Source organism: Sebastes fasciatus, chromosome 6 (genome assembly GCF_043250625.1).
Source record: "Sebastes fasciatus isolate fSebFas1 chromosome 6, fSebFas1.pri, whole genome shotgun sequence".
Lineage (NCBI taxonomy): Eukaryota > Metazoa > Chordata > Actinopteri > Perciformes > Sebastidae > Sebastes > Sebastes fasciatus.
Genome location: NC_133800.1, coordinates 20,650,951 through 20,665,901, shown reverse-complemented (window position 1 = coordinate 20,665,901; position 14,951 = coordinate 20,650,951). Strand labels below are relative to the sequence as shown.

Below are 14,951 nucleotides of genomic sequence, written 5' to 3'. Positions count from 1 at the left end.
AACATCGGCTGTCTGCTGCTGATTTGCTTTTATCATTATCCTTTCCACTGATGTTAACAGACGGCCGCCCCTGCCTTCGCTCTTCGATTACATGTTTATTTCATTTTGATGCCTTTGTTTACTGTGGTTTTAATTCAGTGCCAACAGTTTTGGCTTATCATCCCGTAGAACCTCTTGTGTTGGGAACTAGTGATTAAATTGAATCTTTTAAGCACATCATGACCAAACTGGTCTTCCTACAGGTCTTGTACATACTTGCCAGGTTTAATTTATTTCATGCTGAGCGGGAGAGAGTAGCGTGCATGGGAGTAGTGGGACTGGGTGCAGCCTGTCTCACCACATACAGTGCAGTGTACAGTGCTATAGTAGTGTGTTAAGAACCGCTTACTGCTTGAATGTATTATTAATTTGATTTGGCATTTATGCCTCGTATGCTCATGTGCCAGTTGTTCACTATATATTTCTATTTTCACCAGATAATAATTTCTGTGACAAAGAAATTAATTATCAGTCACCTAAATTTGGCATTCAACCTCTTATGTTTAAATATATGTATTGTTGCAGCCTTACTCTGTCTTAAATGTTAATCCCTCTACCAAATTAAAGGTACAGTGTGTAACATTTTGGGGGACCTATTATCAGAAATTGAATATAATATTCATAACTATGTTTTCATTAGCGTATAATCACCTGAAACTAAGAATCGTTGTGTTTTTGTTAGCTTAGAATGAGCCCTTCATATCTACATAGGGAGCAGGTCCTCTTCACGGAGTCCGCCATGTTGCTCTGCCATGTTTCTACAGTACAGAACGGACAAATCAAACACTTTCGTGTTTTTACATTACCTGAGGGCCACCGTAGTTCTCTGATACGCTTGTGAAACTGCGGTAACGTGAGCTGCAGAGTGCAAAGCCGCAGTACCTCCAGCAGCCGTCTGACTTCCATTAATCCTAAAGTAGTGTTATTACGGTATGGATGGCCTCTGAGCGAAGCGAACGGCGTTACCATGGTTTTGCACTTGGCGGCTCACCTTACCACAGTCTTGGAAAGGGAGGAGTGAGCAGAGGGGTATACAGTTGGTTGCAATCTGCAACCACACCACTAGATGCCAGAAAAACCCTACACACTGTCCCTTTAAAGATTTATAAAACACTTCATAGACATTAGAGACCTACATCTTATTTGTGTATATAAACTGTCTTGTCCACAGATGTTATCTTTATGTTTTGTATACAAAAAAGTGTTCATTAACACATGTCTTACACTTACACACATTTAAGAAGCATAGTTATTCATAGTAATTCGGTTTTGGAACCACCACAACTATTCAGCTCTGAGAGGCCTGCTCTGCTTACAGGGTTGCTTGAGGTGTTGGAACGCATGCAATGTCTCAGTAGAAGTTGAAAACAGTGCTTATCAGAATTGGACACACTGACAGACTCCTGCATGGCCAATTAACACTAAGTGGTCTTTGAAAAAAAAACAAAAAAACTCAATACCTTTGTTTATGTGTATATATATTCTAACAGCAGTCAAGATTGTTTTGATCACTCAACCTAAAAGAATGCATTTCAGGGCTGAAGATACTGTTGTATCTGGCTGCAACAGGTTTGGCATAGAAACTCTGCAGCTACATGTTGTATTATTTACAGTAATTATGGACATTTTATGTGATTTGATTCAGCAAAAATGCATAGGAACCTTGAGTGCAGTGTGACACACGCAACCTTAAACTGCATGAGGCTAGACAATGTATAGTGAGATTAGATCAAAACAGATAACCTGCACAGACAACATGGACTAAGTGCTATATACAGTATATAATCTAAATCCTATATCTATATCCATTCCAGCCATTATCTGTAACCGCTTATCCTATTCAGGGTCGCGGGGTGGGGGGTGGGTGGGGGTGGGGGGGGCTGGAGCTGACATTGGGCGAAGGCGGGGTACACGCTGAACAGGTCGCTAGACTATCACTACCTGACACAGAGATACCATATCATTCACTCTCACATTTACACCTACGGGCAATTTAGAGTCAACAATAAACCTAACCTGCATGCCTTTGGACTATGGGAGGAAGCCGGAGAACCCGGAGAAAACCCTCGCTAACACGGGGAGAGTGCTAACCACTGCATCACCGTGCAACCATAATAATAAATATAGTATAATAAAATAACCTGATGTTGCGCCTTTGTGTATGGCATAATGATGCAATCAATTCATTCTTCCAGAATAGATAGGAAAAGTATACTAATGTAGTTTTTTGTTTTCTATCCTGAATAAATCTACACTAATGTATTATGTCACATTATGCAAACAATGACCTGGCTGCATTATGAAACACTGCCTCTCTTGTCACTTTTATTACTGGTTTAATGATATAGTCAACACTGTGCCGTCCTGCTGTTTCCTGCCTGCAATCACTTCCTGATCTTGGCAAGGAAACAAAGGTTCAAAGGTTTTCCTCCTGGCTTGTATAAAGCCCCTGTGTTTGTCGGATCAAATCCGCAGACCGACCAGCCATGTCCAAGACCACAGAGCCCCAGACACACAGCAGTGAGTAGACACCACTTTCAGATGTGTAGCCAGATTGATTTCATTCATAATTCATTTCAAAATATGAACATGAAGCAAAAGTAAAGATGTTTGGTTTGTTGTATTGGGATAGTTGTAAATAACAACACAGATAGTACTGGTCATAATTATTTTACTTGTCATGCTATTTTATATTATTACATAATAACAAAAATACATAATTACTTTGAGTTAAGTATCTGGTTGACTTCACACTAGTCTTGCTTTTACATAAATACAAACTTTGATCAGCCTCTACAGTACCAGAGGCTGTTTTTTATTATCATTGATTTTGGGGAAAGGGCATGACTAACTGAATCAACATTTCACTTTTAACAAAAAAAAATTGAAGTGTAGACATTAGTAGCATTCCTGTATTTTGGTGCATCCCTTTTTAAAGCAGGGATTATAACAATAGCATCTAATGTAAAATCTCTTCTATAGAAACCACACATAAACACACACATACACACAGAGATGTGAACAATGTCCTTTAGTCATTATGGTATTTTCTTGAATTTCAAAATCCGAGCTGCAGTTTTACAGCACAATAGGACATGTTGGCATTTTCTATTGTTCCTGCTCCAAGGTCTCCTGTTGAATCAGAGCCGGTGAAAGAATAAGCACAATGTCTAATTAACAGCTGTTAGTCATATTCAGCTGTTAACTAAAAAAAGAAGAAAACTGTCTGACAGGTCCCTGCACAGTAAAAATTAAAAGAACAGAAAAAAAAAAAAAAAAAAGAGAGATGTGCATGAATATGACGGCTAATTCCAACAAGGTCATTTATTTGTACGCCGACATACTGTTGGTGCTGCGAGGAAAACAATTTGTCAAAGTAATCGCTGTCACAAATGTTGCAATTGTGATTATCCAAAAATGAGAGATAAAAAAAGAGCAATACCTGAATCTATTATCCACAACAATTCTGGGCTCGTCAGTGTCGCTGTTTTGTTTTTCAAAAAACTTGATTTCGAATGCAGCAGAAGGAAAGTATATCAAATACCCCCCTAAATAAATGACAGCACACATCCAGGCATAATTTGCAATGCTGCAGTAATCACAATCAAAACTCCCAAAGTCTACATTGTGGGAGATTGTTAAAGCCTTCAGCGGTTATCTCCCTATTGCACATTCACATTTTTATTGTCTGCTGTAGTAGTGTCACGGGAATGAACTGAATTCTGGTTCTGCTGATTGGTCGCAATAACAATTCACATCGTCAAAAAAAACTCTGATATTGCAACCTGAGCTCAGCATGGGGCTCCGTATTGAACCGAAATGATTTGCTTTTGCTAATCACGTAACTCTCATATATATTTTACAATCTCCATTACGTGTGGAGATATGAGGTAATGAAGGGGAATTGGTTATTGGATAACAGATAAGACAGTAGATGGTGCAGGTGTCATTCACAGTGCATGACCCCCGAGAGCCATGAGAGCATTCAGGCAGGAGCTGTTACAGCACACACTGTCTCCTACCACAGGAGAGATAATGTTTTTCACACTAAGGCATTTTTTAAATCACCTATTTAATTTTTTAATTAGGGTGTCGATAGCTTAAAATACAGCCGCGGAGGTGTGAAGACGGTGTGAAAGTATGACATGGGCTACTGTTTGTTTATAACACGTCTCATAACTAGACTACATTAAACTGGATTATGAAGATAATGCTAAAGACCTTTGTTGTTAATGATTGTGTTGATATTAGTAGGTCATGCTGACACATGCCAGCCTGCAAGGGTGTTTTTCTGTAGGATGCATACATACTTAACATCAATTCCTCATTCACACTCGTTCGAAGTCCCAAAGCTATAAATGGCTCACAGCACCACACCTAGCATGTAAGTGGTGATATACCTGTGTGTGTGTGTGTGAGAGAGAGAGAGTGAGAGAGTGAGGTGGGAAAGGTGTAGGTTGTGGGTCCAAGAGTTCAACTGCTGCTCAAGTACTCCATGCTATCATGATTGTATCAAAATATTTTCCCCCTGCTTTATCTCCGTAGATTTTACAGTGTACTTTAATCAAAAATCAGCCATGCAGCGACGTAACTCTCCTCTCCTCTCCTCTCCTCTCCTCTCCTCTCCTTCCTCCAGTGTCCAGCAGGCAGCGATGTCCGCAGGCCAAGGGGCTGGAGAACATAGAGCCCTTGGTGTGTTCTGTGGAGGAAACCCCTGATCCCATCCCCACCACCATCAGGGGAACTATTCCAACCTGGATCAATGGGAGCTTCCTGAGGAACGGTCCTGGGAAGTTTGAATTTGGGGAAGACAGGTATTTGAGAAATACTAGGGAAAAAAACCAATTTATACAAATTACTTAAACGAAGAGGGTTTTATTAGCGTGACAGTTTACAACAGAGGAAATACAACAAACACATAACAGTAATTTATAATATTCCAAGAACAGGATTGAGAAAAGATTCCCCAAATGCTGAGTATGTCTCACTCTTACAGTGCTCACATCACTCTCTCTAACTTTTTCTCATACACGAATACCCTGGTGGCAAATTACTTGTCTTTTTTTCCCTCTCAGATACACCCACTGGTTTGACGGCATGGCCATGATGCACCGCTTCCACATCTCTGAGGGCAATGTCTCCTACAGTAGCCGATTCCTGCGGAGTGACTCGTACGTCAGCAACTCGGAGAAGAACCGCATCGTGGTGTCAGAGTTCGGGACGTTGGCCATGCCTGATCCCTGCAAGAACATATTTGCACGCTTCTTTTCACGCTTTCAGATGCCCAGTATGTGTGTCTTCTTTACATCTTGCATATTCCCATGTGTAATCTACTTCAGTGCATCAGCAGTGCCAAATGCAGTATTAAACTATTCAATTAATTTTTGCATGAAGGTAAAAAGGCAGCTGTGCCAGATTACGACAGGCAAGTAGAAGTCAAACAAATAGTCAGAGAAAAACACATTTTCTTCTTTTCTTTGGTACTGTATGTGCTGTATTGTATATTGTTTTTGCAGCTTAATGAAAGCTGGTGTTACATCATATTGTGTTTTTATTGAGGTAAGTCAATATTTGTGTGTGCACGGGTGTGTGTGTGTGTGTGTAGGGAAAGATCAATCTGAAGCATGACATAAAGCTTCTGAAAAAGGAAGAAGGAAGAAATTGATGGAAAAAGTAGTTTCTAGTGTTATCTGTCGGAATGATGAGTTTTGCTGCAGTGCTATATGTAATGTGTTCCCGACATCTGTATGTGTGAACAGAGACCACAGATAACGCCAGCGTGAACTTTGTCAAGTACAAGGGAGACTATTATGTCAGCACAGAAACCAACTACATGAGACGAGTAGATCCACAGAGCCTGGAGACGAAAGAGAAGGTGAGTCAGTAATATAAAAGTCTCTTTTGAATGCTGATACACAGTCAGAGGGCACAGACGAGGAAGATGGTAATGATGATGAGGACAACAAAGATGATGATGATGCTGTCTTTTTAAGGTGGACTGGAGTCAATACATCGCTGTCAACTCTGCCACAGCTCACCCACACTATGACCGTGAGGGAAACACGTACAACATGGGCAACTCGTACGGAAAGAGCGGTAACCTTTCTTCACTCTTTGCTTCCCACCTGTCAACACGTTCTCATCTCAACTCGTCACATACTGACACTTTGTCAGACACCTCTGCGTCACTTTTCGCCTGCAGTAAACATGTCTTTAATGTTGTAAATTAAACAAAAACACCTCCTTGGGCAACAACACTTAGATCAGCTGATTGTAAAGTGAAAGTGAAAGTGAAATAGAACGCACGAGACGCGAACAGCAGTCTCCTGACGAAGGAAGGGGCACAAAACACAGGGCTTTCACCCAGGAGACTGGAGTTTGCATCCCGTGTCAAACCGACAATGTGTAGTTGTCTTTGTGTTTGTAGTTTTTTTTTAGCCTAAACCTAAAGAAGTTGTAGTTTTGTTGCCTAAACCTAGCGTTTTTTTTTTTGCCTTAACCTAAATAAGTTGTAGTTTTGTTGCCTAAACCTAAAGAAGTTGTAGTTTTATTGCCTAAACCTAAAAAAGCTGTAGGACATGCCTAAACCTAGCTTTTTTTTTTTTGCCTAAACCTAGCTGTTTTTTTGCCTAAACCTAAAAAAGTTGTAGTTTCGTGACCTAAACCTCAAGAAGCCTTTTTGTTTGTGGTCAAAAGGGGACGTTTCATTCCGTTTTACAACATGTTAGAACAAGTTGCTTTTAAGTTTCACATTTTAAAATGTAGTAGGCCTCTTATGACCCACATCTATGTATCTACTGTATATCTACCCGCCCAGTGTGTCTCTTTCGCTCTTTAAACTACGTCACCACAGCACTTTCCCTGTGTGTTTACAGTTGCCGTGGACACATTTACATTGTAGTTAATGGAAAGCCTGGTGCATCACATACCGGCGCTCAAGTATGCCGTGTGCGGCGGTACTAAATGCCGACGGCTGTGACAAAGCATCGGCATTTGCCCTGGGAATGAGAACGGCTGCACCTGTCTACCCACAAAACCATAGATATGTCTGTATTTATGTAAACATCCTTATGTTATCCACCCTAACGCCATTTTTGTTGGGCCTCCTCAGGTTTCTTCTACAACATCATCCGTGTGCCTCCTCCTGATAAAGCAGCAGCGGAGGACTCTGCAGACCTGAGTGGAGCCAAAGTGGTCTGCTCCATCCGTGCATCTGAAGCCAGGAAACCTTCCTATTATCACAGCTTTGGTGAGATACATACTACGTCTTCAAGCTGTCTGCATGCTGGATGTAGCATACTGAATTAATGAGTTCTGTGAGAGATTTTTTGTTTTTCGCCCGCACCGACAGGGTGAGTCTACTTCACTGAAAGAGAGCGTCACAGCTTTTTTTCCTCCGTGCTCTTATTAATTACTAATTTGAATTCTAGTCTCGCCCTGCTTCTTTTTTGACAATCACAGCTCCTTTGTCTTTCTGTTCAGCTTTCATTATCTGTCTCTGTCTATAAGTCTGCCTTTGACGCGCACACAAAAGCACACACTTTCTCTTAACACTCTGAGTCTCTCATAAAAATATAATAAATCTGTTAAAAAGACACATGATCAAGTTTTTTCTATAGTTTTTTTTCTAGGGCTTAACTCTGAGAGCAGTGTTACCAACATACACATCATTTGTGTAATGGTGTTTGTTTCCTTGTAAATCAGCTTTTATATTTCTATATGTTCTATATTTCAGTCAGAGACACTGATGTCAAGAACTAATCATTTATAGCAAATGGTTATACCGTTAAATTTGGTGGAACAGGATCTGATCTTTAAGGAAGCTCTTGACAAAATCATTTATCAATTAATTGTTTATTAGGGGGAATAAAGAGAAAAGTCAGGTTATAATGGCTACATAGTACAACTGTATGAATATGATTGGATGTTACCAGTCAGCTGATAGCCAAACAGTTGATGAAGAAACAACTGATAGTGAAGCATTAAGCCGATGCCAATCAGCACGACTTTGTTGCTCTGCCAGATCTACAGCAATGTTGCTCTGTTTGGTTGTTGTACTGCACCATTTCCCTGATAATATCTCAGTCTATATTTCTGGCAGACCACCCTTGCTCTGTCAGACTGTCTGGCACCGAGAAAGTGATGGAACATTGTACGGTTATACAAGGCACCACATAATTACTTCCGTCAGGGTTAGGGGAGTTACTGTATGTTTAGCCCCCATTTCATGTGTTTATCTGCTGGCACAACATTTTTGTCTCAAAGGATGGTGGTGCTGAGGCAAGAAAGTTTTACTTTACAAACTGCAAAAAACATTCAAAATCATGTGGCAAACCCTCCATTACTGGTCCAATTAAACAACATGGGGCCACTTGGAAACTCATTTTCAGCTTATATAGAGACATTAAAGGTAGGGTTAGTAATTTTGAGAAACTAGCAAAAGTACACTAGATTTAAAAAAATGATCCAACCAAAAAACCCAGCCCAGTGTTGCCAACTCTTTTACAATGAAAGTAAAAAAGCTCCAAAAGCCGCTAAATCTAATGAGAAAGTTGACAACACTGGCAATCCATCCCTTCAGGCCTCCCTCCAAAGCCACTCCCCCAAAATCATCATTATGAATGTAAACAACGAACATGGTTATTGTCAGTACTCCAAGCTAGCAGCTTGTGGAAGACTCCGGTGACGTGCAATGAGTGCACAGGCAGAGTACCTGCAGGTAGACAGGTAGGTAGCCCGTCCATTCGGGGCCAAATGAAATGATTGAACGAGCTTAATACAGTTGTGCGACAGCCACCGATACTGGATTTTTTGTCAGAGCATTATTATTTATTGAATGCTGTTGGGATGTAAAGAGATTTTCAACACATATAACAAAAATGCTTTCAAACAGCACTACCAACCCTACCTTTAATGTCCTACTAATGTCCCATTTCCTCCCCAAATTTGGTTCACACCTAAGTCACCACTGAAATCATGTTGGCAGGTCACATGGCCTTGCAATAACTAGCTACGACCCATTTTATGTGTGTTTATGAGAATTTTTACAAGGCATATCAGCGGGGCAATGAAATAGACGATGAACTCCGTCATGAAAATAGTCTATAGAATCAGCATTTCACTGCCACACCACCATGACACAGCCGGGCTATAGTATACAAGCTTGAAAACATGATGAAATATAATGAAAATACGATGTATCAGTCATGTGGGTTTTGAATGCATACATTTCCTCCTGTGTATGCCCTCCCTCTCCAGTCATGTCGGAGAACTACATCGTGTTCGTCGAGCAGCCGATCAAGCTGGACCTGCTGAAGTTCATGCTGTACAGGATCCAGGGAAAGAGCTTTCATAAAGTCATGACCTGGGAGCCTAAGTATGACACCATCTTCCACTTGGTCAACAGGCACACTGGCAAGGTGGGTTGTTTTACTGCACAGCAGCAGACACACAAACGGTGCAACGCAGGAAACACACACCCACACAGCCGTTTGCTGAATAGTCAGAACGAAAGAGGAAAGCTGCGAGCTAATCTCTTCGCGCATGGTGGAGCTTTTCTCTTATTTATTTTGATGAAGTCACACTCTGATGCTGTAGCCTTTTCTCATACATTGTTGCTCTCAATTTCCTCATCTCATTACACAGCATACCCATTAAGCATACAATATCAAGCTTTCATAATGCGAAGGTAAGACACAATAACAGCAGCGCCAAGGAAGTGCTTGTCCTCAGATGTTAAAGCGGCAGAATTGGAGCAAATATGATTAAAAAAGTTATTTTTATAAAACGATCACTATATCCTGACAGTAGTGCATGAGACAGGTAATATGAAAAAAAATCATGTGCCTCTGTGTCTTCTGGTGCTCCTAATGGCATCTGCAAGATTTCACAGACTGGAGGAAAACAACCAATCAGAGCCAAGCTGGAGCAGCTGTCAATCACTCGCAAACTCCGATCAAACGGTCAAACTAGGCAGCGCTGATCAAACATGAATCAATATTCTGTTACTGTAATGCCCATTTCTCGCATCAAATGTTTTCAGAAACATCTTGTAGTGTGCTGTTTAGCTGTAACTGAACTTGCACTTGCACTTGAATTACAATATGGTGAAAGGTTATTATGGAATTTTAACCCAATGATGCCAAAAATATTCTGCCTACTGCCACTTTAAAGCCAACTCAGATTTGTTAATATTTTCCTGATTGCTCGCTGTGACCAACAGGAGAGTGAAGTGAAGTACCTAGCAGCACCCATGTTCACACTGCATCAGATCAATGCTTTTGAAGACAATGGCTTCTTGGTTATGGACATGTGCTGTGGCGACGACGGCGAGGTCATTGGAGACTTCACACTGGAGAACCTCCGCAGAGGCGCGGGAGAGGAAATGGACAAGGTTGATGCAAACAGTTTGACTCTGAATCATATGCAAACACACAAATAGTCAAAAAATGCCTGAAATACTGATGTGTTATTAGTTTGTCATCAGTGAGCAGCTCAGACTGAGGCTCTGGCTTTTACGAAATGATTTCAACTGAAATGTTTTTCCTTTAATGGTGTTTCTGTTTACACCATTGTTCAGCTAATATATTGGTTTGCATTCTTGGCATTAACATAAATTCATCCATCCACTAGGTTTTCACTTATTTTAATCAATGTCCACAAAAAAATATGAAACATGAATCAACTTTCATGGTTCTGTGCGTGACGTCCATCTATTTTCACCAATGGAATCATAAAAAGTCCTCCAAACAATATAACTGCCATATAAAAACATGATTTTGTGTCAGTATTTTGTATCTGTTTGAGTCTGATTGTGTTTGCATTGCCCCCTTCAGTCAAAGGAGCCACACTCACAGTTTGTCATGTCTGTCTGATTTCGTCTGGCAGTTTTACAACTCCTTATGCAGAAACCTCCCAAGGAGATATGTCCTACCCCTGACTGTGGACGACCAAACTCCTTTGGACCAAAACCTTGTCACTCTGCATAACTATAAAGCCACGGCAAAGAAGACCAAACCAGGAGAGGTGCAGTACGGTCATTGCATATATAAAGTAATATGTTTAAATGTACATCACACTTGATGTGGTTTTCCTGGAATCAAGTAAAGAATTGAGGCCTATAATTATGACGACTACCGCCAGTACACTCCCACACACTCAGTGCAATTATCCAGCATGGTGAGACGCTAAAGGTACTTCCTGCAAGATAATAATTTCATGATTTACAGCAGATAAAGATGATGTCAAAATTAGAGTCCATCATGCGGCTGAACAATTGCCATTTAACAGCATGTGTGTGGCCCACACACACACACACACACACACACACACACACACACACACACACACACACACACACACACACACACACACACACACACACACACACACTGTCCAACATATTCTTATGGCAGAATGAAAGAAGATGTGATGTTTTAGTTGTCATGGCTACCTGAGTGACACTGTCCTCAGTTCTCAGTGAGAGTGCTGTTATATGTACATGTAACCGTTGAAAAGCAGCTGTGAAAGTGCTGCTGGCTGTCACAGTCACTGAGGACAAACATTGCAATTGAAGGTACATAAACTAACTCAAGTTAGAGATGAATGCCCAGGATCTTGTGCAGGTATCCATTTACAGGTTTTTAGAGAATAATGCAGTATTGATTCCTCAACAGTGTACAGTAAATCGGGTCTGTTGGTGTGCATTAACTGGGCACATTTTTTGGCTAAAATATAAAAGTTGCACTGAAAATGAAATCCTTACTGTGACCCTCCAGGTTTACATGACCCACGAGGAGCTTCACGACGACGAGCTGCTGCAATACGGCGGCCTCGAGTTCCCTCAGATCAACTACGAGCAGTGCAACGGCAGACCCTACCGCTACTTCTACTCCTGCGGCTTTGGACACGTCTTCAGTGACTCCCTGCTCAAGATGGACGTCCACACCAAGGAGCTTAAGGTCTCTATCAATCAAAGACTACTTAAGGGAGACCTCATTGTTAACCGTGCACATCAAAGTTATTCCCACTGCTTCCTCTCTATCACCGAGGGCAGCAGGTTGAGAGGTGGTTTTATAACATGAAACAGCTTAGAGTGAAGAGGGGTGTTTATATAATCTTCCCTGTCTAGGTGTGGCGTTATCCTGGCTTGTTCCCGTCTGAGCCTGTCTTTGTTGCGTCGCCCAAAGCTACGGAGGAAGATGATGGAGTGGTCCTGTCAGTCATCATCACACCCAGAGAAGTAAGTTAACAGGAGCTAAAAAAACAAACAGGAGCAGCAGCAAACATTGTTAACTTGGATAATTGCTTTAAAGCAGCAGTAGGCTGGAGCTGGAGATTGGAGCAAATATGATTACAATTTACTATATCCTGACAGTAGTGCATCAAACAGGTAATCTGAAGAAAAAATCATGTGTCCTCCGGTGCTCCTAATGGCATCTGCAAGGTTTCACAGACCGGAGGAAAACAACCAATCAGGGCCGAGCCGGAGCCTGACGTCTCTGAGCAGCTGTCAATCACTCGCAAACTCCAATCAAACGGTCAAACTAGGCAGCGCTGATCAAATATGAATCAATATTCTGTTACTGTAATGCCTATTTCTCGCCTCGAATGTTTTTAGGCACATTTTGTAGTGTACTGTTTAGCTGTAAAATGAGAAAGTTTGTGACGCGGCAGCCATGTTGAGATCAGGTGAGGAAATACCAAGCACCGCCCACCAGCCGGAGCAAACTTTCTCATTTTACAGCTAAACATAACACTACAAGATGTTTCTGAAAACCTATGTTGACCGTTTGATCGGAGTTTGCGAGTGATTGACAGCTGCCTCCGTTAATTGAGCAGCAAATAGGAACGCTCTCTCTCTGAGATGAGCTGTGATTGGCCAAAGTCTCCCATCACGGGCTAGATTTTCTAAAGCCTGAAAACAGAGCCATGAGGAGGTGCAGAAATCTAGTTTTCTTGAATTACAATATACTGAAAGGTTATTACAGAATTTTCGCCTAATGATGCCAAAAACATTCAGCCTACCCTCACATTAACTTGTGTTGACATGTTGACATAGGCCTATATTCTTTACTGTGCATGGAGAAGACACCATCATTACCATCATCATCATTATATTTCATCAACATTATTGTGAGAAGGGTGTTCTGTCATTACATAACACATTCAATCTCTTCTGTTTCCAGGAGAAAAGCACTTTCCTACTCGTCCTGGATGCCAAGACCTTCACTGAGCTGGGAAGAGCAGAGGTCCCTGTCAATATCCCATTCGGGACCCACGGCGTGTTCAACGAATTGGGCTAGATCATGTGCCACTGTTAGCAGCTCTGTGTTGCTGAAATTGTACCAGCAACCAGCCACTTTATCCAGAGAATAGAATATCTCTGTTGATGTCATTGCGTGTAATATTCCTGAACTGTAAAAGAAATAAGAGCTGGGGAAAAAAACCTGCAGACTCACGCTATTTGTTTGTACCTCCTTGAATAGGAATAGGTGCATGGCCTCACTGTGTGCTTCCATTATAGTCAGAAAGATGGCAATCTTTTGGAGACTAACAGGACAGAAAGCCCAGCATGGCATCAGCCCACTGATAAAGTGTGTCCTCTAAGTGTTCTTATATGTTCTTGTAAGATTTTGAACAACCTTTAGACAACGGCCATGCAGATGACGCTTACCTATAAGGACTATACGTGGAAAACACTTTAAAAAAAGCAAAACAAAACATGAAAGTCAATACACACATTGAAATAAAATCCATTTCCCCCCCTTTTTTTTTGTTGAAACCCAAAGTGTTTTTGCATCATCACGCCACTGGAAACGCTATACCCCCAGCGAGAACAGAACAGCACTTAGGATACATAAAAATGCATCAGAGGAAATTCAATTTCTGTCAAAGTAATGTGATAGAAATGGACAACGTCTGAAATGCCTGGAAAACAAATGGATCCAAATGGTCGATAGTCTCCAGAGAGTCTGGCAGAGGTCACATCAGAAAGTAGCGCTGTTTATACGCTCAAAACAAAGTTGACATACACACAAACACTGACATGTAGGACTTTGCAGTTTGTTGTTTCATTGTATTAAACTGTGAGCCCAACAGAACAATGTAGATTGAACCCTACTCAGAATGTGAAGTAGCCTACAGCGGCACTTGTCACTCCACCGTCTCCACAATTGACTTCACTGATGCTCATTTCATCGGCTATTTTCCCTCTCACATTGATTTGACCAGATTGATCTGAACTGACTTCAGGCTCTGCACCTGATACCGGCTCTAATCGGCTGAGAGGTTTCAAATATATTATGACCCAAATATATATATTTTTTGCCTTTTTTTAATACTTCAAAATAGACTTTCAGTCAAGAGTTACAGTTGGGAAGTTTTAAAGATATTTTGCAGTCCCAACCGTCAATAATTCATGACTGTACAGTACACACAGGCAGAGGTTTCATCTTTAGCTTCCCTCACGCTGAACTGAATAAAACAGGAGGGAATAGAGCTATATAGTGTACTGTTGTTAATTTAATTTAATGTAATTAATTTAATACTGGGAATTAACACCACTTATGTTTTGTCATGTTCCTCGCTCTGCTCCTAATAAGCATGCTGTACAGGTCTCCCAAGATACACAGTAATTAGCCCGTAATTCCTAATCTAATCGGTCATGCTTAACCTCCGTGTGTGCTGCCGTGTGTGCACATACTGTATGCTCAGGTTCATTAGTACTCTCGGTGAGGAGCATGACCGGCAGAGAGAGATACGGCGACCTTTGCCCTCAGATATATCTCCAGCTCTACTTTGTTTTTCCGCAAACCTGTGAGGCGAAGCAAACCCTTATCAATGTCGCTGCACACCTTTTTAATTTAAAGTGTTAATTGGGTGAGACGTTAAGCCCTGGGATCAATGGTTCA

The 14,951-nt window shown here is 41.2% G+C and overlaps 1 protein-coding gene across 1 annotated transcript; it reads left to right on the top strand.

Moving 5' to 3' along the window:
- The first annotated feature begins 2,485 nt into the window (after positions 1–2,485).
- bco2l (beta-carotene 15, 15-dioxygenase 2, like) lies at positions 2,486–13,810 on the top strand. The gene is made up of 12 exons (XM_074638294.1): positions 2,486–2,559; positions 4,676–4,853; positions 5,115–5,326; positions 5,799–5,914; positions 6,033–6,135; positions 7,151–7,288; positions 9,298–9,458; positions 10,262–10,432; positions 10,927–11,064; positions 11,817–11,999; positions 12,170–12,280; positions 13,227–13,810. The coding sequence occupies exons 1-12, from the start codon at positions 2,526–2,528 to the stop codon at positions 13,341–13,343; spliced, it is 1,662 nt and encodes a 553-aa protein (XP_074494395.1). The 5' UTR covers positions 2,486–2,525; the 3' UTR covers positions 13,344–13,810.
- Positions 13,811–14,951: the final 1,141 nt, after the last annotated feature.